The sequence below is a fragment of the Zea mays genome, chromosome 4 (genome assembly GCF_902167145.1).
Source record: "Zea mays cultivar B73 chromosome 4, Zm-B73-REFERENCE-NAM-5.0, whole genome shotgun sequence".
Taxonomy (NCBI): domain Eukaryota; kingdom Viridiplantae; phylum Streptophyta; class Magnoliopsida; order Poales; family Poaceae; genus Zea; species Zea mays.
Window position 1 is genome coordinate 169062355 of NC_050099.1, and position 22264 is coordinate 169084618.

Consider the following 22264-nt stretch of genomic DNA (forward strand, 5'->3'; position numbering starts at 1 on the left):
GCGACCGAATTTTGCTTCTTTGAAGCCCATGACACCAAGGATCTTCCCAAGAACTGGCAAGTCCCCGATGTGCTCTTCCTATTAATCTTACACCCCGCCCAATCGGCATCCGAATAACCAATCAAATCAAAAGTGGATCCGCGAGGGTACCAAAGCCCAAACTTAGGAGTATAAGCCAAATATCTCAAGATTCGTTTTACGGCCGTAAGGTGTGATTCCTTAGGGTCGGCTTGGAATCTTGCACACATGCATACGGAAAGCATAATGTCCGGTCGAGATGCACATAAATAAAGTAATGAACCAATCATCGACCGGTATACCTTTTGATCCACGGACTTACCTCCCGTGTCGAGGTCGAGATGCCCATTGGTTCCTATGGGTGTCTTGATGGGCTTGGCATCCTTCATTCCAAACTTGCTTAGAATGTCTTGAGTATACTTCGTTTGGCTAATGAAAGTGCCCTCTTGGAGTTGCTTGACTTGAAATCCTAGAAAATACTTCAACTCCCCCATCATAGACATCTCGAATTTCTGTGTCATGATCCTACTAAATTCTTCACATGTAGATTTGTTAGTAGACCCAAATATAATATCATCAACATAAATTTGGCATACAAACAAATCATTATCAAGTGTTTTGGTGAATAAAGTAGGATCGGCTTTGCCGACTTTGAAGCCATTTGCAATAAGGAAATCTCTAAGGCATTCATACCATGCTCTTGGGGCTTGCTTGAGCCCATAAAGCGCCTTAGAGAGCCTATAGACATGGTTAGGGTACTCACTATCTTCAAAGCCGGGAGGTTGCTCAACATAGACCTCCTCCTTGATTGGTCCATTGAGGAAGGCACTCTTCACGTCCATTTGATAAAGCTTGAAGCCATGGTAAGTAGCATAGGCTAATAATATGCGAATTGATTCAAGCCTAGCTACGGGTGCATAGGTTTCACCAAAATCCAAACCTTCGACTTGTGAATACCCCTTGGCCACGAGTCGAGCTTTGTTCCTTGTCACCACACCATGCTCGTCTTGTTTGTTGCGGAAGACCCACTTGGTTCCTACAACATTTTGGTTAGGACGTGGAACTAAGTGCCATACCTCGTTCCTTGTGAAATTGTTGAGCTCCTCTTGCATCGCCATCACCCAATCCGCATCTTGGAGTGCTTCCTCTACCCTGTGTGGCTCAATAGAGGAAACAAAAGAGTAATGCTCACAAAAATGTGCAACACGAGATCGAGTGGTTACCCCCTTATGAATGTCGCCGAGGATGGTGTCCACGGGGTGATCTCGTTGTATTGCTTGGTGGACTCTTGGGTGTGGCGGCCTTGGTTCTTGCTCATCCTCCTTTTCTTGATCATTTGCATCTCCCCCTTGATCGTTGCCGTCATTTTGAGGTGGCTCATCTTCTTGATCTTCTTGTTCAACATCTTGAGCCTCATCCTCAATTTGAGTTGGTGGAGATGCTTGCATGGAGGAGGATGGTTGATCTTGTGCATGTGGAGGCTCTTCGGATTCCTTAGGACACACATCCCCAATGGACATGTTTTTTAGCGCTATGCATGGAGCCTGTTCTTCACCTATCTCATCAAGATCAACTTGCTCTACTTGAGAGCCGTTAGTCTCATCAAACACAACGTCACAAGAAACTTCAACAAGTCCTGAGGACTCGTTAAAGACTCTATATGCCCTTGTGTTTGAGTCATATCCTAGTAAAAAGCCTTCTACAGTTTTAGGAGCAAATTTAGATTTTCTACCTCTTTTAACAAGTATAAAACATTTGCTACCAAAAACTCTAAAATATGAAATATTTGGCTTTTTACCGGTTAGGAGTTCATAGGATGTCTTCTTGAGGATTCGGTGAAGATATAACCGGTTGATGGCGTAGCAAGCGGTGTTGACCGCTTCGGCCCAAAACCGATCCGGTGTCTTGTACTCATCAAGCATGGTTCTTGCCATGTCCAATAGAGTTCGATTCTTCCTCTCCACTACACCATTTTGTTGTGGAGTGTAGGGAGAAGAGAACTCATGCTTGATGCCCTCTTCCTCAAGGAAGCCTTCAATTTGAGAGTTCTTGAACTCCGTCCCATTGTCGCTTCTAATTTTCTTGATCCTTAAGCCGAACTCATTTTGAGCCCGTCTCAAGAATCCCTTTAAGGTCTCTTGGGTATGAGATTTGTCCTGCAAAAAGAACACCCAAGTGAAGCGAGAATAATCATCCACAATAACTAGACAGTACTTACTCCCGCCAATGCTTATGTAAGCGATCGGGCCGAATAGATCCATGTGAAGGAGCTCCAGTGGCCTGTCACTTGTCATAATGTTCTTGTGTGGATGATGAGTCCCAACTTGCTTTCCGGCTTGGCATGCGCTACAAATCCTGTCTTTCTCAAAATGAATATTTGTTAATCCTAAAATGTGTTCTCCCTTTAGAAGCTTATGAAGATTCTTCATCCCAACATGGGCTAGTCGGCGGTGCCAGAGCCAACCCATGTTAGTCTTAGCAATTAAGCAAGTGTCGAGTTCAGCTCTATCAAAATCTACTAAGTATAGCTGACCCTCTAACACTCCCTTAAATGCTATTGAATCATCACTTCTTCTAAAGATAGTGACACCTACATCAGTGAATAGACAGTTGTAGCCCATTTGACATAATTGGGAAACATAAAGCAAGTTGTAATCTAGAGAATCAACAAGAAAAACATTGGAAATGGAATGGTCGGGTGAAATAGCAATTTTACCCAAACCTTTGACCAAACCTTGATTTCCATCCCCGAATGTGATAGCTCGTTGGGGATCTTTGTTTTTCTCATATGAGGAGAACATCTTCTTCTCCCGTGTCATGTGGTTTGTGCACCCGCCGTCGAGTATCCAACTTGAGCCCCCGGATGCATAAACCTACAAAACAATTTTAGTTCTTGACTTTAGGTACCCAAACGGTTTTGGGTCCTTTGGCATTAGACACAAGAACTTTGGGTACCCAAACACAAGTCTTGGAGCCCTTGTGTTTGCCCCCAATAAACTTGGCAACTACCTTGCTGGATTTGTTAGTCAAAACATAAGATGCATCAAAAGTTTTGAATGAAACAGCATGATCATTTGATGCATTAGGAGTTTTCTTTCTAGGCAACTTGGCACGGGTTGGTTGCCCAGAGCTAGATGTCTCACCCTTATACATAAAAGCATGGTTAGGGCCAGAGTGAGACTTCCTAGAATGAGTTCTCCTAATTTTGCTCTCGGGATAACCGGCAGGGTACAAAATGTAACCCTCGTTATCCTGAGGCATGGGAGCCTTGCCCTTAACAAAGTTGGACAATCTTTTAGGAGGGGCACTAAGTTTAACATTGTCTCCCCTTTGGAAGCCAATGCCATCCTTGATGCCAGGGCGTCTCCCATTATAAAGCATACTTCTAGCAAATTTAAATTTTTCATTCTCTAAGTTATGCTCGGCAATTTTAGCATCTAATTTTGCTATATGATCATTTTGTTGTTTAATTAAAGTCATGTGATCATGAATACCATTAATATCAACATCTCTACATCTGGTACAAATGGAAACATGCTCAACACTAGATGTAGAGGGTTTGCATGAATTAAGTTCAACAATCTTAGCACGCAAGATATTATTATTATCTCTAAGATCGGAAATTGTAACATTGCAAACATCTAGTTCTTTAGCCTTAGCAATTAAATTTTCATTTTCTACTCTAAGGCTAGCAAGAGAAATGTTCAATTCTTCAATCCTAGCAAGCAAATCATCATTATTATCTCTAGGATCGGAAATTGAAACATTACAAACATGTGAATCAACCTTAGCATTTAAACTAGCATTTTCATTCCTAAGGTTGTCAATCATCTCACGGCAAGTGCTTAGCTCACTAGATAGCTTTTGACATTTTTCTACTTCTAGAGCATAAGCATTTTTAACCTTAACATGTTTCTTGTTTTCTTTAATTAGAAAATCCTCTTGGGAATCCAAAAGGTCATCTTTTTCATGAATAGCACTAATCAATTCATTTAATTTTTCTTTTTGCTCCATGTTAAGATTGGCAAAGAGGATATGCAAATTATCCTCCTCATGACTAGCATTATCATCACTGGAAGACTCATATTTAGTGGAGGAGTTAGATTTAACCTTCTTCCGTTTGCCGTCCTTTGCCATGAGGCACTTGTGGCCGACGTTTGGGAAGATAAGTCCTTTGGTGACGGCGATGTTGGCGGCGTCCTCGTCGTCGGAGGAGTCGCTAGAGCTTTCGTCGGAGTCCCACTCCCGACAAACATGGGCATCTCCGCCCTTCTTCTTGTAGTACCTCTTCTTCTCCTTTCTTCTCCCCTTCTTGTCGTCGCCCCTGTCACTGTCACTTGATAATGGACATTTAGCTATAAAGTGACCGGGCTTACCACACTTGTAGCAAACCTTCTTGGAGCGGGACTTGTAATCTTTCCCTCTCCTTTGTTTGAGGATCTGGCGGAAGCTCTTGATGACGAGTGCCATTTCCTCATTGTCGAGCTTGGAGGCGTCGATTGGTTGTCGACATGGTGTAGACTCCTCCTTCTTTTCTTCCGTCGCCTTGAATGCGACGGGTTGAGCTTCAGACGTGGAGGGATCATCAAGCTCGTTGATCTTCCTCGAGCCTTCGATCATGCACTCAAAACTTACAAAATTCCCGATAACTTCCTCGGGGGTCATTTTAGTATATCTAGGATTACCACGAATTAATTGAACTTGAGTGGGGTTAAGGAAAATGAGAGATCTTAGAATAACCTTAACCATTTCGTGGTCGTCCCACTTCTTGCTCCAGAGGTTGCGCACTTGTTTCACCAAGGTCTTGAGCCGGTTGTACATGTGTTGTGGCTCTTCCCCTTTGCGAAGCCGGAACCGACCGAGCTCCCCCTCGATCGTTTCCCGCTTGGTGATCTTTGTGAGCTCATCTCCCTCGTGCGCGGTTTTGAGCACATCCCAAACCTCCTTGGCGCTTTTCAACCCTTGAACTTTGTTATACTCCTCTCTACTTAAAGAGGCGAGGAGTATTGTTGTTGCTTGAGAGTTGAAGTGCTCGATTTGGGCCACCTCATCCTCATCATAGTCTTTATCCCCTACGGACGGTATCTGTGCACCAAACTCAACAACATCCCATATACTTTTGTGGAGCGAGGTTAGATGAAATCGCATTAGATCACTCCACCTAGCATAATCTTCACCATCAAAAGTTGGTGGTTTGCCTAATGGGACGGAAAGTAAAGGTGTATGTTTAGAAATGCGAGGGTAGCGTAGGGGGATCTTACTATACTTCTTGCGCTCTTGGCGCTTAGAAGTGACGGATGCCGCGTCGGAGCCGGAGGTAGATGTTAATGAAGTGTCGGTCTCGTAATAGACCACTTTCCTCATCCTCTTGTGCTTGTCCCCACTCCGATGCGGCTTGTGAGAAGAAGATTTCTCCTTCTTCTCTTTGTGGTGAGAAGAAGATTTCTTCTCCTTCCTTTTGTTGGAGGAGCTCTTCTTCTTCTCCTTGCTCTTGGTGCGGGACTCTTCCGATGAAGTGCTCCCGTGGCTTGTAGTGGGCTTTTCGCCGGTCTCCATCTCCTTCTTGGCGTGATCTCCCGACATCACTTCGAGCGGTTAGGCTCTAATGAAGCACCGAGCTCTGATACCAATTGATAGTCGCCTAGAGGGGGGGTGAATAGGGCGAAACTGAAAATCTCAAAAACAATCACAACTACAAGCCGGGTTAGCGTTAGAAATATAATCAAGTCCGCGAGAGAGGGCGCAAAACAAATCGCAAGCGAATAATGAAGTGAGACACGCGGATTTGTTTTACCAAGGTTCGGTTCTCTCAAACCTACTCCCCGTTGAGGAGGCCACAAAGGCCGGGTTTCTTTCAACCCTTCCCTCTCTCAAACGGTCCCTCGGACCGAGTGAGCTTCTCTTTCTCAAATCACTTGGGAATCAAACTTCCCGCAAGGACCACCACACGATTGGTGTCTCTTGCCTCAATTACAAGTGAGTGTTTGATCACAAGAAAGAATGCCAAAGAAAAAGAAGCGATCCAAGCGCAAGAGCTCAAATGAACACTACAAATCACTCTCTCTAGTCACTAAGGCTTTGTATGAAATTGGGAGAGGATTTGATCTCTTTTGGTGTGCTTTGCAATGAATGCTAGCTCTTGTATAGTGGTTGGAAGCTGGAAAACTTGGATGCAATGAATGGTGGGGTGGTTGGGGTATTTATAGCCCCAACCACCAAACTTGACCGTTGGTGGAGCTGTCTGTCGTATGGTGCACCGGACAGTCCGGTGCACACCGGACATGTCCGGTGCGACAACCACGTCACCAAGTAGTCGTTGGGTCGACCGTTGGAGTTCTGACTTCTGGGCCCGCCTTGATGTCCGGTGGCGCACCGGACATGTACTGTAGAGTGTCCGGTGCGCCAGCATGGGCGTGCCTGACCTGTGCGCGCGCTGGCGCGCAATAAATGCGCTGCAAGTAGCAGTTGGCACCGGAAGTAGCCGTTGCCCCGCTGTTGCACCGGACAGTCCGGTGTACACCGGTCATGTCTGGTGAATTATAGCGGAGCAGCCTTCGCGAATTCCCGAGACTGGCGAGTTCCGGAGCTGCGTCTCAATGGAGCACCGGACACTGTCCGGTGTACACCGGACAGTCCGGTGAATTTTAGCGCGCTGGCTCTGGATTTTCCCGAGGGCGACGAGTTTGAGTTGAAGTCCTCTGGTGCACCGGACACTGTCCGGTGGCACACCGGACAGTCCGGTGCGACAGACCAGAGGAGCCTTTGGTTGCTCCTTTGCCCTTTTGTTGAACCCAACACATGGTCTTTTTATTGGCTAAGTGTGAACCTTTTGCACCTGTATAACTTATACACTAGAGCAAACTAGTTAGCCCAATATTTGTGTTGGGCAATTCAACCACCAAAATTATTTAGGAACTAGGTGTAAGCCTAATTCCCTTTCATCCAACACACTCCAAGGTCCTCCCCTACGGCGCGGGGGCTGGGTCCCACACGTCATGCAAGCCGGCTCAGAGCAGAAGAAGCCAAACCGCCGTGCGCGGTGCGTACAACCGCCCAGCGGTTACAAGCGACCCTCCACTTTTGCCCAGACCAGCGGGCGAAAGGGGCGGGCAACCATGCAGGCGGCATGCAACCGCGCCAAGTGGGCGCGCTTCTCCAACTCCCAACACGCCCAGCATGGAGGCCCAGGCCCACGCGTCATGCAACCGGTGCGCCGAATGCTTCGTGCATGCAACAGCACCGCCACTCGCGCCACCACCGTGCCTCCTCGACTGCGGAGCCAATACCGCGACTCGAGGCGACCCAGCGCACGACCCAGCAGCGCCATCCTGGCGCGGCGGTCAATGCGGCCAAAAATGGGCCGGCAGTAATGGCGGTGGCAGGCGGGCAGGAGCAGCGACCACGTCGTCAGCCAAGCTCACGTCCCGTCCGGGGGGCAGCGAGAGAACCCTCTCTCACGGCGTGAAGACAACGCGCCCGTGCTCCGTTCCTCGAACGGCTCGCGCACGCGCAACGGCCGCCCCACCAACCACTCGCCCTGTCGTATTAACTCCGCGGCGGGACAGACAGCGCCTCTGGCAGGAGAAGCGGGCGACACTTCACCTTCGCCATAATGACCGCGTCAAAAAAGGTACGCCGCGTCGTTCGATTTCATATCCTTTTCCTTTTTTCCTCTTTCTCTCTCTTGCAACAGGGACCGGGAAAGGGGGATACCCCGAAAAGGATCCTTCCCCGAGAAGGAACCGGGCTCCGAGCCCCCCTACTAATCAGAGGTTCGAAGGCTAGCCCCCCGGAAGGGTTCGACAGCCGCCTCAGATCGCGTGGGCCCTACACCCACTACTGGTCAGAGGTTCGAAGGCCGGCCCCTCGAAAGGGTTCCACGGCCGCCTCAGGCTACTCGGGCTCCGCGCCCATTACTGATCAGGGGTTCGAAGGCTGGCCCCCGAAGGGTTCACAGCCGCCTCAGACGCCGAGCGAGGGATGACCATGGGTACGTTCGATACATAACCAAGGCTCGGGCTGCGCTCCCGAGGTACCCTAGGACATTTCCGAGACCAGCGGGAACGATCTTGTAACGGAATCCCATCAGAGGGAGGCATCGAGCCCTCGGACCCCGTCGCCAGGGGACCGGGTCCGGCAGATCACCCGCAGGTACTTTTGGGCGTGCCTCTGGGCCCCTAGCCGACCCCTAATGAACGGGGCACGGACGTCCACTCGGATTACCCGCTTGCAGCTCATCGGAGACACCATGTTCGGCACCCATCGAGGGCAACATGGCGCTTTCCCCCCTCCTCCTTGCGGAAAGGCGACGCAGGGGCGTATGTAAAAAAGCCGAGTCTGTCCCTGACCGCCCTCTCGCTCTGTGCAGAGGCTCGGGGGCTGCTCTCGCAAACCCGGCTCCGGCCGAACCGTTGACAGCGTCAACATACCAGCCTGAGAACTTGGGACCCGACCGTACACCTGGGCTACGGCCAGCTCGCATGAGGGAACGACCAGACCATCCGAAGCATTACGCGAGGCATTAAGACCTCGAAGGAGTGAAACCACTCCTCTGAGGCCTCGGGGGCTACACCCGGCGGGTGCGCTCGCGCGCACCCACCGGAACAAAACGCAACCGAGAAGGGCTGGTCCCCTTGCAAAAAAGTGCGACGAAAGCCTCCAAGCGAGTGCTAACACTCCCTTCGAGGCTCGGGGGCTACTGTCGGGGACCATAATTAGGGGTACCCTCAAGGCTCCTAATTCTCAGCTGGTAACCCCCATCAGCACAAAGCTGCAAAGGCCTGATGGGTGCGATTAAGTCAGGGATCAGTCCATTCGAGGGACTCGATCACGCCTCGCCCGAGCCTAGCCTCGGACAAGGGCAGCCGACCCCGAAGGGTTTCCGTCTCGCCCGAGGCCCCCCTCCAGCGGCGAACATATTTCCGGCTCGCCCGAGGCCCTGTCTTCGCCAAGAAGCAACCCTGACCAAATCGCCGCACCGACCGACCGACCAAATCGCAGGAGCATTTAATGCAAAGGTGGCCTGACACCTTTATCCTGACACGCGCCCCCCAGCCGGCAGAGCCGAAGTGACCGCCGTCACCTCGCCGCTCCACTGACCGGCCTGACAGAAGGACAGCGCCGCCTGCGCCACTCCGACTGCGGTGCCACTTGATAGAGTGAGACTGACAGGTAGTCAGGCCCGACCAAAGGCACCATAGGAAGCTCCGCTCCGCCTGACCCAGGTCTCGGACTCGGGCTAAGTCCCGGAAGACGGCGAACTCCGCCCGACTCAGGGCTCGGACTCGGGCTAAGTCCCGGAAGACAGCGAACTCCGCCCGACCCAGGGCTCGGACTCAGGCTAAATCCCGGAAGACGGCGAACTCCGCCCGACCCAGGGCTCGGACTCGGGCTAAGTCCCGGAAGACGGCGAACTCCGCCCGACCCAGGGCTCGGACTCAGGCTAAGTCCCGGAAGACGGCGAACTCCGCTCCGCCCGACCCAGGGCTCGGACTCGGGCTAAGTCCCGGAAGACGGTGAACTCCGCTCCGCCCGACCCAGGGCTCGGACTCAGGCTCAGCCCCAGAAGACGACGAACTCCGCTCCGCCCGACCCCAGGGCTCGGACTACGCCCCGACCTCAGCCGACGGTCTCCGCCTCGCCCGACCCAGAGGCTCGGACCCGACCACGGCCACGGAAGACAGACTCGACCTCGGCTTCGGAGGAGCTTCCACATCGCCCAACCTAGGGCACAGACCAGCCACGTCAACAGGAGGCGCCATCATCATCCTACCCCGAGATGACTCGGGCCGCAGGGAACAAGACCGGCGTCCCATCTGGCTCACTCCGCCAGATGGGCAATGATGGCGCCCCGCATACTCTATGACGACTGTGGCTCTCAGCCCCCTTACGGAAGCAAGAGGACGTCAGCAAGGACCCAACCGCTCCGACAGCTGTCCCTCCGTCAGGTTCCAGCACTCCTCCGACGACCATGACATCACACCAGCAGGGTGCCAAAATCTCTCCGGCTGCCATGACGGCATGTACTTAGGGCGCTAGCTCTCCTCCGCTAGACACGTAGCACTCTGCTATACCCCCCGTTGTACACCTGGATCCTCTCCTTACGCCTATAAAAGGAAGGACCAGGGCCCTCTTAGAGAGGGTTGGCCGCGCGGGGACGAGGACGAGACACGCGCTCGCTTGAAGCCGCTCGCTCCCTCTCCCGCGTGGACGCTTGTAACTCCCTACTGCAAGCGCACCCGACCTGGGCGCGGGACGAACACGAAGGCCGCGGGATTCCCACCTCTCTCACGCCGGTCTCCGGCCGCCTCGCTCTCCCCCCTTCGCGCTCGGCCTCGCGCTCGACCCATCTGGGCTGGGTCACGCGGCGACATTCACTCGTCGGCCTAGGGACCCCCCGGTCTCGAAACACCGACAATATGTTACCTCATTACCCCAGGATACGAGCCCCCATGACTTAGGCTTATAAGGCCCTACGATAGGAGGGGCTCAGGGATTTTATACTTACAAGTGCCCAAGGGCATGAGATATCCTGAGTACTTAGGTTTGTAAGTGCCTCAGGACATGAGGGGCCTTTAGGACTTATCCGTACAAGCGCCCGAGGCATGTAATGTTATGTGGGCTTAGTCTCATGGGTCTTGGAGGCACAAGAGGTCTAGAGACTTAATATCTGGTTAGTGCTTGATGACATTGGTGACTTAGGACTTGAATATTTTAATCTTGAAGGTTCTAGGCCGCTAGGATCCCTAGGTTTCATAGTGTCTAAACGATGTAGAAGTCCATCGACCCTTTCAATATCCGAGGAGTCATTCTATCTAAATATTTCTATAATATGTCATATAGTATTGGACCCCTCTCTTAGCCGAGGGTATGGGAAGTTCCTAGGACTCGATGCTCTAGGAGCGGTGGTCCCGATATGATGGGACCTGAATTCAAACTTCCAGGCTAGAATCCTTGAATGCGTCTTGGTGGCAGTTGGTGGTATGGCCTTCTTCGAGCGTTGATAATATCTCGCTAGAAGCATGTTGTTCTAACTCGTATAAGTAGGACTCTTAAGTCCATGTCAACCCAAAACATCTTAAAATATGAATCATATCTATCATTGTTAGAAGTGTGTTGTTCAAATTGTACGAGCACTGGTCATATGAGGGCACGATGCAATGTCACATATGAGACACAGAGGATGTACGTGTTGTTTGGAGAAATAAAAAGGTTGGGATAGGAAAAACTCGCCACTCCTATGGATTGGGAGAAGCAAACCAAAAATCATGGATGATATTTTGGTTATTAAATATTAGTTATAATATATATTTATACTATCTCCAGTAGCTTACCCATCCTATCTCACATCTCATCTCCTATTTCTAACTCTACCCTGCAAACAGTGCATTCTACATTACAAAACAATGCTTTGGGTATCCATATGGATACCTGTTGGACACAATCTTAGGAGGCATTTTAGTTTTAAAATGGAAGAATTAGTAATTGAGATGTAAATTTAAAGGGATTGGTATGATGATCCATCATAATGACATTGTAGGTAATTTAGTCACATGTAGATTTAGGGGGTTACTTACTTTATATTTCACCTAGCCTTAAAATCATGCTCTTTTTATGGCTTCATCGGTTGCTCTCAAGTCAGTTCTCTTAGTTCTCTTTCTCTCCATTTGCACATATACTCTATGTATTATTTATTTGATAGTAAATACATTGAAGATACAATATTATAACTATAACAAAATGGACATATCCTTATTGAAAGTAAGGTTTTAATATTGGATGATCAACATAACCATTTAGACTAACATTATTTACTAACATTATTTACTAGTGCTTAGGTTAGTTAGACCATTGCTTATAGTGCTCAATATAGGTTTAGACCAGTGTTTGAGTGGGATTATAATACCTCTTCTCTTTTGGTGTTTGCGTGCAACATTGTAGTTGTACTCGAAGGGGCTTTTAGTCTTGCAAGATCATACCAAATGTGTTTGTGGTGTGGTCGCAATTATGTTTTTTAGCATCACAGTGATGTGCCATGGAGTGCCGAATAATATGCGAGTAATGATGATGGGAATTTAGAGGCTTATTTATGTTTTTTATTTTCCCATATTTCATTTTTTTTAATTTTAAGTTGATTTCAAACAATATTATTATACTTCATTACTTTATTTTGTGATTTGTTATTTGTGTACATAACATAATGTAATAGAATTTTGAATATGAGAACTTTTAGGATCTATCTACACTACTAAAGAAACAACATTGGGTTTAGCATTTTAATCTGGGTTAAAATTGGATCCAGGATTAGTGTAAAGGATTAATGTAAACATTGGTTTTATATCAAATTTTATAAACATTGGATGACCTTTAGTCCTGATTGGTAACACTAAATTTGACAAAAAGAGTCTATATTAGTTTTGATTGGTGTTACTAACCCAGACTAAAAAGACTTAGCTTTAGTTTTGGTTGGTATCACCAATTGAAGCTGAAAGGTCATCCACGGGTTAGTTAAAAAACATCGCATCCAAAATCATATGTGATATATAGGTGAAATGGAAAGCTATATGCATGAGAGGCCTTGTGCCAATTATTTTTATTAACCTCATGGACCCTTTAGTTTGGGTTGGGTCTCGATCAATGTTTAAAATAGCCGGATATAGCGGCCGATATAGCTGGATATAGCTGCTGGAGAAGGGTAGAGATAAGATAATCACATTTTAGGGCTAAACGGTCAAATATGCTAATATCCGATATTATCCCGCTAAAACCGCTAAATCTCATATGACTTAGCGCGCTAAAATCTCATAGGATGATGAATGTTGTGTGTTGTGGGCCGGAGTGAATTTGGGCCCAAAATCAACTAGGCAAAAGTCCAACCCTGAACCCTAGATGACTGTTTTGCTTCTCTCGGTCTCTCTCCGTTCGTTGCTCGAGCAGCGGCGGCGGCCACATCTCCAGGCCTTGCGAGCTCAAGGTGACGGCGTCTTCACGCCGGTGGGTGAGCTCACGGCGGCATGCTCAACTCCACTGTGTGCTACGTTGCTGCGTCTACCGTTCTTCACGGCGTGCTGCACTCAAGTCTCCACTGCGTGATGCGTTTTTGGTAGCAACCATCAGTTCTTCATTTTTTTTCTATTTTGCAGTTGCGGTACAGATCGAGTGTATCTTGTGGTTCCCTTTGTTGGACGATGCTTCTCTTTGCTGGACAAAAAAACAGATCATAGGTCCAAGCCGATGGTTCTTCTAGATCCCATTGCAAGACAAAAAACCTGATGGTTCTTTCGGATCGAGTTGTAGCAAAAAAAATTCGACTATCTGCAAAACCGCTAAAACATTTAGCTGCGGATATATCTGGATAAATCCTTTTATAGCTGCTGAAAATGTTAGGGGATAAATGGCTTAGTCCGCTATTTTAAACACTGGTCTCGATTTAGATTAACCAGGACTAAAGGATTTGAATTCCTAGTCCCGTTTAGAAAATCGAGATTAAAACTCTTTTTCGACCTAAGATGGACGTCACGGCAAAATATGGACGTCTAGTACCATTTGAAGTGTACATGCATTCACCATCCCATAAAAAACAGACCAATAATTGGTAGTATCGTCACTCATTGTGAAAAGACATTTCATAATGATATGAAAAAACATTGTGAAAGCAACTTATTATATTATTATTGTGTATTCATAAATTTGAGGATAAAATTACAATTATATTGCACACTTGCATGGTTTGCAAGCACAAAAACAATCAAAATTGAAGTACTATAGGTAATGGCCTCCCTTTCGTGTCTGTTTACTCCTACCTCGCAGCCAACAAAAACTCGTGAACCCCATGACGTCAGTGTGTCCTTGTTGGCGGCTGGCGCCTGCCGATCAGCAAGCCCCAGCCTTGAACCCGACAGCGCCACCGCCGACGTCGTACAGCACCTCGAACGTCCGCTGTTGCACGTTGCCGATGATGCCGAGGGAGCTGTCGTCCCCGTTGGGCGTGAAGGCGAGGCAGCGGATGCTGCTGCTGATCTCCAGCATGATCCCGTCGAAGGCGAGGTCGACGGCCGCGCCCCCGGAGAACACCAGTGTGACGGTCGGTATGCTGATGCTGGACTGGCCACTGAAGTCGAAGCACGTGTCGAGGATGCCGCTGGGCGTTGCCGGCGGGTACTGCTGCATCCCGGCCTTGAACGCCGACGACAGCGCCGAGTAGGCCGTCGGCGGCAGCCTCGTGATGATTGTACCGGAGTCCATGAGCGACCCGGCGGAGAAGACCGAGGTAGGTAGGTTGAGCTGCTGACTTCCCACCTTGATGGACTCAAGGAGCACGACGTAGTAGGTCGGGATCTGGGTGCTCCTGAGCATCGGCGTCTTCACGAAACCCGAACTTCCCGTTCCAAGAGTGAGGAATCCGGACGAACCCGAAGTTGGCGGGAGGCAGTAAGAGAAGGCCGTGCCAAAGGTCCCCGCCGTCTGGGACGCGAGAGACTGCGCGCCGCCGCCGAGCCCCATGAGCCCGTCGGTTTGGTCGTTGAAGCCGCCGGACTCCGACTGGCTGCACCCGAACTGGAAGTCCGTCATGGCGCTGGAGCCAAGCGTGAGCGTGTCGGAGCTGTAGGTCCCGGTCGTGCTCGAGCTATCGCCGTAGTTGACGATGTACTGGCACTGGGAGCTCATGCACCCGTTCCCCTCCTGGCTCTGGCTGAGCTGCGCGCAGGGGGCGGAGCTGCAGGAGAAGGGCGAGTAGGTGCTCGACGAGCTGGGGTCGAAGAGCGAGTCCACCTCGGAGTGGCACTGCGAACACGGCTTGCACTGCACCCACGACACGTCGCTGCCGGTGTCCATGGACATGGTCTGGGTCACGGCCGGCGAGCCGATGCCGACGGTGATCACGTACTCCAACGTGCTCAGGGAGGTGCCCAGCGTGGTCGGCACGGTAGCGGCGTCCGATTGCTCGATGTCGCCGGCGCCAGAGAACTTCCGTTTGATGTAGGCGGCTCGAAGCTGGTCGCGCCGGAGCCGCTCCTCCAAGGTGGGCACCTTCTTGGAGGGTACAGGCGAGCATGGGTCGTACCGGTGGTGCAACGGCACCGTGACGCCGGTGGATGGTGGAGTCACTGAAGCAACCAGTCCAAACATTGGAAGTGATTACAACTGACACGAAAATACTGTAACCAAGTGGAATTGCAGGTGAGTTCATGGACACTACTGCACCTTTGGGCTCGGAGCATGCTGTGGAAGACTTCATCAGAGAGCCAACGGACAGAACCTTGTGGCGGCGATCGTCTGCTGCGTGAGCAATGAGGGTGTGATAGCTGAACAACAGTGCAAGTAGAAACTTAGAAATAGATGCCATGGTACGGTGTGCCGTTATTTCTTTCTTCTCGGTCTGAGGATGGAGTAAGTTGCAGCTTAAGAATGTGAACCAGCTGCTTATATAGAGGAGCAGTATGCCCAGTAAGAAGGCACGACGACGTCAAGAACGAGCCAGGCATGGCGATGAAGACTCGTGGTGGACTAGGGAACGGTGATGCCGTGATGTGCGTACATGGGACGACCGAAATCAGACCCAATGCGTATGGTCGTCTCGCGGCCAATCAAGCCTTTCACTGGGGGCTTCAACGACCAAAACGACGGGCTCATGGGGCCCGACGTCGGCTTCATTGACCGCGAAGCCGGCGTCGAGAGGTGGATGAGCAGGAATGCAGGATAATAAATCGATGCCTTGTACGATCAGCAGCGGATCCAGCTGCTATGCTTAATGTGTGCCAGTAAAAATATAAAAAAAAACAAAAAACAGAGATCATCAAGACTCGAATATTGACTATCAAGTTTAAAAGATAGTACTTACACTACTATACTAATTAAACTTATATGATCTTAAGTCATGCCGTGGCCCATATAGACCACCCACTGGTTCCGCCCCTGTGTATAATGTATCTTTACCTTTGATGGTTCATCGCGTGGTGTTTTTAAATACCGTCAGAGCAATCATAAGTTAGAAACTACTAAGTAATTTCTATAGCTACCACCTCACTGAATCAGTTTTAGAAATAAGTTCCAACACTAAATTTTTATTGTTGTGGTGTCGTAATAAATATGGATGTGAAGGCGCAACTAGTGAGCTGCGTGATGGAAACTGAATGCTTATCTCCAACGTCAAAATAATGGTTTCTTGTGTCTTCATCGCGCGTGTAGACCTGATTTCTCAAGGAGGAAACCATTTCCTTCTCTTTCTTATTAATTTCCTTGCCATGTCACAAAATTGCTTATTTGATAGCTAAATTAATGCTATAGAAACTAGATGATATGGAGGGTTGAGACTGCTCTAAGTGAACCTATCTCTACTACTACTTAAGACTACAGTGTAGGCGTTCATGGTGCACGGTTATGCCCCCCTTCCCCGACATCCTCCCCCTCTGCTCCGCTCCCCATCGCGCCCTCCTCACCCTCCCGGCTGCCTCTGCTCCGCTCCCTATCGCGCTCTCCTCACCCTCCCAGCTGCGATCCCCGTCGCCCGCAATCCCCGGAGGGGACGCGCCGGTGCCGGAGCTGGCGGCCATCTTCCGGGTGATGGTGGACCTCCTCGGCGACCCGGCGTGGCCGCAGCTCCACCCGCGGCCCTGCACCGACACGCCGTGGCCGGGCCTGCAGTGCGAGCTCGCGCCCGACGACGCGTGTGTGCTCCGCGCCAACCGCCTCCACCTGGGCCTCGACGTCGCCACCCCGCCCTGTAGGCCTAGGGCTAGGCTCGACCCCACCTCGCTGCGCGGCCTGCTGCACCTCCGGACGCAATCCATCTTCGGCTGCTTCGGCGCCGCCCAGGCCCCCGTCGAGCTGTCGCCCGCGCTGTTCACGTCGTAGCAGATCGTGCTCAAGTCCAACCCTGGCCTCACCGACCCCATACCGGCGACGTTGGTTCTTATTTTGGTAAATATTGTGTTATACACACCGATGGTTACCAATTGAGTGATAAATATTGTGTTATCTAAATAATCTGCAAAGAGGGTCTTTACTATGAGGTTAGGGAAGAATGACAACTACTACTATACTAGCAGTGCCTGTTTTACTCTGCAGGTATCCAGAGTAGTGTTTGAATCAGCGCGATCGGTTAGTTTTGACTACTACTACTACTACTCTGCCATTTACTAGAGCTTCTTGTTGTATACAGTGTATGGTTCTTATTTTGGTAGCAAGACTGTAATTTGAGAAAGCTTATAAAGCAGCAGTAAGACATGCCTTTGGTTGATTATTCTTTGTGTTTGTAAGTTCGCTATCAAGATGGTTCTTTGCATTTGTTCATACATGCTTTTGGTTGATTCAGGTTGGCTATCACATGTATGAAGTTGTAAGCCTGTAACTCATATTTTTCTCAAACAATCTTTCCCAATCCTAGGCTACCGAACAAGGAGAAGAAGCGTTCTAGGCAAAAGTGTTCCAATTGAATTAATTCTGGACTAGAAAGAGCGAAAGAGTCGGATGCACTAAATCCAATCCTGAAACAGTTCCTGGCTTGGAACTGTTCCTATGCTGCCGAACGGGGCCGAGCTATTTCCAAATATATATTATCTATTGCTATTCCTTCACATATCATTACTTTATGTGTTCTTGCTGGTTACATTTGGCACCATTGTTGGTAAGACGGTACCACCCACAGTTTTATTGAGAAAGGCTTTTTAAGATGGTTGTGGTTGTCCAAATTGGAAAATAAAACTACACTGACTTAATTTTCCTTTTCTTCTTGTGCTTCGGGAAGCTTGATTACGTTGATGGAGTTTGTCCCACCAATGTCGTTGTACCGCATAATCTATGAGCTCTCTCCACCTTCATCATCATGACTTTTCTCAAACTTCTCTGGTGTACACTTGGGAGACTTGAGTGATCCTGAAACTGTAAGAGCTCATATTTGTGTATGTTCTATAAAGAATAGATATTATAAACATTGTGAATATAGAAACGTAGTAACACAGGGGCAACTAACTATTTTATTAAATCATGGTTCGTTCTTATTCACCCGTCTCATACATTATTCCATTTATTTCTTATCTTTGTTGTATGTTTACCAAAAAATGAAGAATCGATCCAACAAAGAACTAACCATGGTTCTTTTTTCCTTCTGTTTGCCCTCGTGCAGTTCCACTACCTTCAGCATGCTCAAGCTCGCCAAGGAGGCCAGCAGGTGGCAACATCCTGGTTTCTTCTTGTTCACCCGTCTCATACATCACTATTTTTATTTCTTATCTCAGTTGTATGCTTACCAAAAAAAACTCGCGCAGTTCGACTACCTCATCCCACCGATGGGGATGGACAAGTGCAACACGAATGGACAAGTGTAGTGCGAACAGCGTGGACAGCGGCAACATACACAAGGAGGGCATGGTGATGAACGGGTTGCCCATCAGTGTGTACACATCGGAGACGTTGGGGTGTGCGGCGGCCATGTCCACAGACGGTTGATGAGCAAGATGCTCGGGCGCATTGGGGATTCGCCGCTGATCAGGTTCGGCATATACACATGCTACGCGTGCGCCATGTCGTTCATGCTCAAGTGGGACGTGGCCACTGTCATGGAGTACAAGGGCCTACCCCTGCAGCAGGCCGTCGACTACTATGTCAGGGGCACGATTCAGAATATCCGAAGACAACTATTATCAATAATTAGCCAATATAAACTATTTACAAATCTTTACTAATGTTTACAAAATAGCATATCCCTATATCATTGTTTTTTAGGAAACAAATGGCGTATTAGTATTGACACATCGTGTATCCATAGGAAGTCTCATAATTGATCAATAACATCTTGTTGACCACATGTGTAACTATTAGACAATATATGGATTTGATATATAAACATGTATGGTGTTTCATTACAGGAATCCTAACGATTCCCGTCAGCCAGGTTAATTCCCGTCGGCCAGGGAAAAAGCCGACGGGGATAATGTAACTCCCGCCGGCTAACCCTCAGCCGACGTAAATAATTTAATTCCCGTCGGCCAGAACGTAGGCCGACGGGGATTACCTTAACTCACGTCGGCCAGAGTGTAGGCCGACGGGGATTACTTAACTCCCATCGGCCAGATCGTAGGCCGACGGGGATTACGTAACTCCCGTCGGCCAGAGCGCAGGTCGACGGGGATTAGTGTTTTATGAGCAGGGATGAGCCCGCGCGGGCTCATTCTCTCTTCATGGAAACCGACGCGCCGCCGCCTCCTGCCCCAGCCGCCGCCACGCCTCCCCGGCCGGCCCCGCGCCTCCCAAGCCGGCCGGCCACCGCGCCGCCCCCGCCCCCCTGCCGCCACAATAGCCTCCCCGGCCGACGCCTCCCCCGTCGGCCTCCACCGCCGCCGCCCATCGCCCCGACCGGCTCTCCGAGCACCGCCGCAACCCCAAGTTCCACCGTCGCCTCCGATCGCCTCCCCGAGTGCCGCCGCCGGCCCCGACCGCCTCCCCGAGCGCCGTTGCCGCCTTGTCGTTGAGGTATACATCCTTAACTATGAATGCGAGTGTGATTATAGTAGTTAAATATGTGCCATCGGCTTGTAAGTGGCCGACGGGGATTACTTATTCCCGTCAGCGGCCGACGGGAATAACCTTATCCCCGACATGTAACGTCTGTCGGCTTACCGCCGACGGGAATAAGCCATAAACCGCGCTTATTCCCGTCGGTTCTTAGCCGACGGGAATTAAGTGGATTCTTGTAGTGTTTAGTTGCTTCTTCTACTTTGTTCTAATTGATGAATAAAAATGAATTGATCTTTCCTCCTTTTCCTCCTGTCGGGAGAGCACATCTCATGAACTGATCCAAAATTAATTACTACTAATGCTTTTATCAGCGGTGTTCGTATACCGTCGCAACGCACGAGTAACTAACTAGTTAAACCATAAGCCATAAAACAACGAGTCATTTGTAAAATATCATACACGAATAATTTTTTAAACAAAAAATACGGTGCAAAAAAAATCTGCAAATCTATATCACTATATAATCCACCATTTTAAACTTTACAGAACTCACCTAATAAATTGCACACAAACTTAACACATCATCAATATCAATGATTTAGATCGTTGCATACTTACCTCTCTCTTACTCACTTAAATCCAATGGCCACTATTATTTAGATTATCCCTTATCCCTCGTCCCACTCCCTCCACCACGACCCCTGCCGCATGCCCCCTCCCACACGACCTCGCCGCCCCTCCTCCTCCCCCACTCGCATCACTGTCGTCGTCGATCCCTCCCTCACGCTGTTGCTGGCCCCTCCCCCTACCCACCCTCTCTTAGCGACCCCAACGCCTCCTCCCTATCACCCTCACTCGCCTCTACCGACAACACCTCTCTCACGTCACTGCTGTCGTCGACCCCTCCCTTTCCTGGGATCGTAGTGTTAGCACGAACTATATACTAGTAACACATAATTACCAACCTATACTTGATTACATGATAAAAATATTATTATATATTTTTCATCTTCAAATATGTGATTTTTTATTTTATATCAAACTTGATTATTTGTCTTATTTAAGTTTTTATATAAGTAATAATCCACCGGTTTAAACTTTGCAAAACCCAACCAACAAATTGCACACAGACTTAATGTATCATCAAAATCAACGATTCAGATTGATGGATACCTCCCTATCTCCCTTACTCGTATCCAATGACCACTATAATTTAGATCATCCCTCTCCCTTTACCATGACCCCTGCCCTCCTCCTCCCCCTCACTCGTGCCGCTAACGTCGTCGATCCCTCCCTCACGCCACTGGCCCTTCCCCCTACCCTCCCTTTCTTTGTGACCCCAACGTTTCCTCCCTCTTCCTCTCACTTGCACCTCTATTGTCGGCACCTCTCTTGCGTCACCGCCACCGTCGACTCCTCCCCCTCCCCCTTGCTGGGATCGTAGCGTTAGCACATACGATATGCTAGTATAGTTTAAATGATATAGAAGATGAGATATGGAGGAAGGGGTATAAGGATATGTACTAGGAGTATTTAAAGCACATTGACAACAAAGGTACTGATTTGTGGACCTAACTCAAACTCGGTCTCTAGAGAACTCGACCCACACGTCAGGTGACACTATTTCATAGAAGTCTTGCAAGCATACCATCTTGACAGGGTTAATTATAAAAGCAGAACTCACAATGTTTTATACTACATTGTTGAGGCTAAGTGGCTTCTTGAACTACTTATTGATTTACCAATAGTTGAACACCTACACTGGCTATTTCTATAAACTATGATAATTAGAATGTAATAATTGAAGTGAATAGTTCTAGGATCACATGATGTCCATATGAAATCTTCATAGGTGATCAAAATATGTTAGAAAAATGAGAAACTCTAGAGTGATAGCATTAAAATATGTCCATACATCTCAAATCTAGCAAATCATTTCAATAAGGGGCTATCATGCAATGTGATAATTACTACATCGAGTGAGATGGGCGTGAGACTCACATGAAGTCTATAATAGTGGAAACATGCCCTATGCGATCGGAGATTCCATAAAGTATGATGGTGAAACAAGCTGATAGTAGACTAAGAGAAACAACACTTACATCTCACATGCAAGACTTTCCTATTCTATAAGGTTGGTTGGTTTTACCTTAATGTGTTCCAATGTGGCTTGTTGAAGCAAATATAGTGTCCTATAATTTTTTGGAGGAACTGTCGGCGTTTCGACCCCGGGGGGTCCCTGGACCGACGAGTAAATTTGTCGCTGCGTGTCCCAGCCCAGATGGGTTGGCGCGAGATGGAACACAAGGGAGAAACGCGGCTCGTATTATCTCGCACCAGGGGGGTGTGCTCGTAGTAGGGGTTACAAGCGTTCGCGAGAGAGAGAGAGAGAGAGTGTGAGCCTGTTCGTAAGCTCGTTCTCCCCGCGCGACCCTCCTCCCTCCCGCAGGAAGGGCCTGGACCTCCCTTTTATAGATGCAAGGAGAGGGTCCAGGTGTACAATGGGGGTGTAGCTTATGCGCTAACGTGTCTGGCAGAGAGGTGCCTGAGCCCTGTGTACATGCCAACGTGGCTGTCGGAGAGGTGCTTGAGCCCTGCGTAGGCGATAACGTGGCCGTCGGAGAAGTGCTTGAGCCTTATAGAAGCACAGCTGTCAGTGCTGCTGGGATCTTGCTGACGTCTCCTTGCTTCCGTAGGGGGCTGAGAACCACCGTTGTCATGGACGCATGTGGGGAGCCATCATTACTTGTTACCGGGGCGAGTCAGATGGGACGCCGGTCTTGTTCCCCCG

General features: G+C 49.1%; 2 protein-coding genes and 1 pseudogene across 2 annotated transcripts; 2 read left to right on the forward strand and 1 right to left on the reverse strand.

Moving 5' to 3' along the window:
• Positions 1 to 13654: 13654 nt before the first annotated feature.
• On the reverse strand, positions 13655 to 15581 carry LOC103654013 (aspartyl protease family protein). The gene is made up of 2 exons (XM_008680839.4): positions 15223 to 15581; positions 13655 to 15125 (listed from the first exon to the last, which is right to left on the reverse strand). The coding sequence occupies exons 1-2, from the start codon at positions 15362 to 15364 to the stop codon at positions 13891 to 13893; spliced, it is 1377 nt and encodes a 458-aa protein (XP_008679061.1). The 5' UTR covers positions 15365 to 15581; the 3' UTR covers positions 13655 to 13890.
• A 927-nt stretch (positions 15582 to 16508) lies between these two features.
• LOC103655659 (uncharacterized) lies at positions 16509 to 17308 on the forward strand. Its single transcript, XM_008682374.3, has one exon. It carries the CDS (start codon positions 16582 to 16584, stop codon positions 16870 to 16872), a length of 291 nt encoding a protein of 96 aa, XP_008680596.1. The 5' UTR covers positions 16509 to 16581; the 3' UTR covers positions 16873 to 17308.
• Positions 17309 to 18330: 1022 nt separating this feature from the next.
• LOC109945579 (probable isoaspartyl peptidase/L-asparaginase 2) lies at positions 18331 to 18738 on the forward strand (annotated as a pseudogene).
• Positions 18739 to 22264: the final 3526 nt, after the last annotated feature.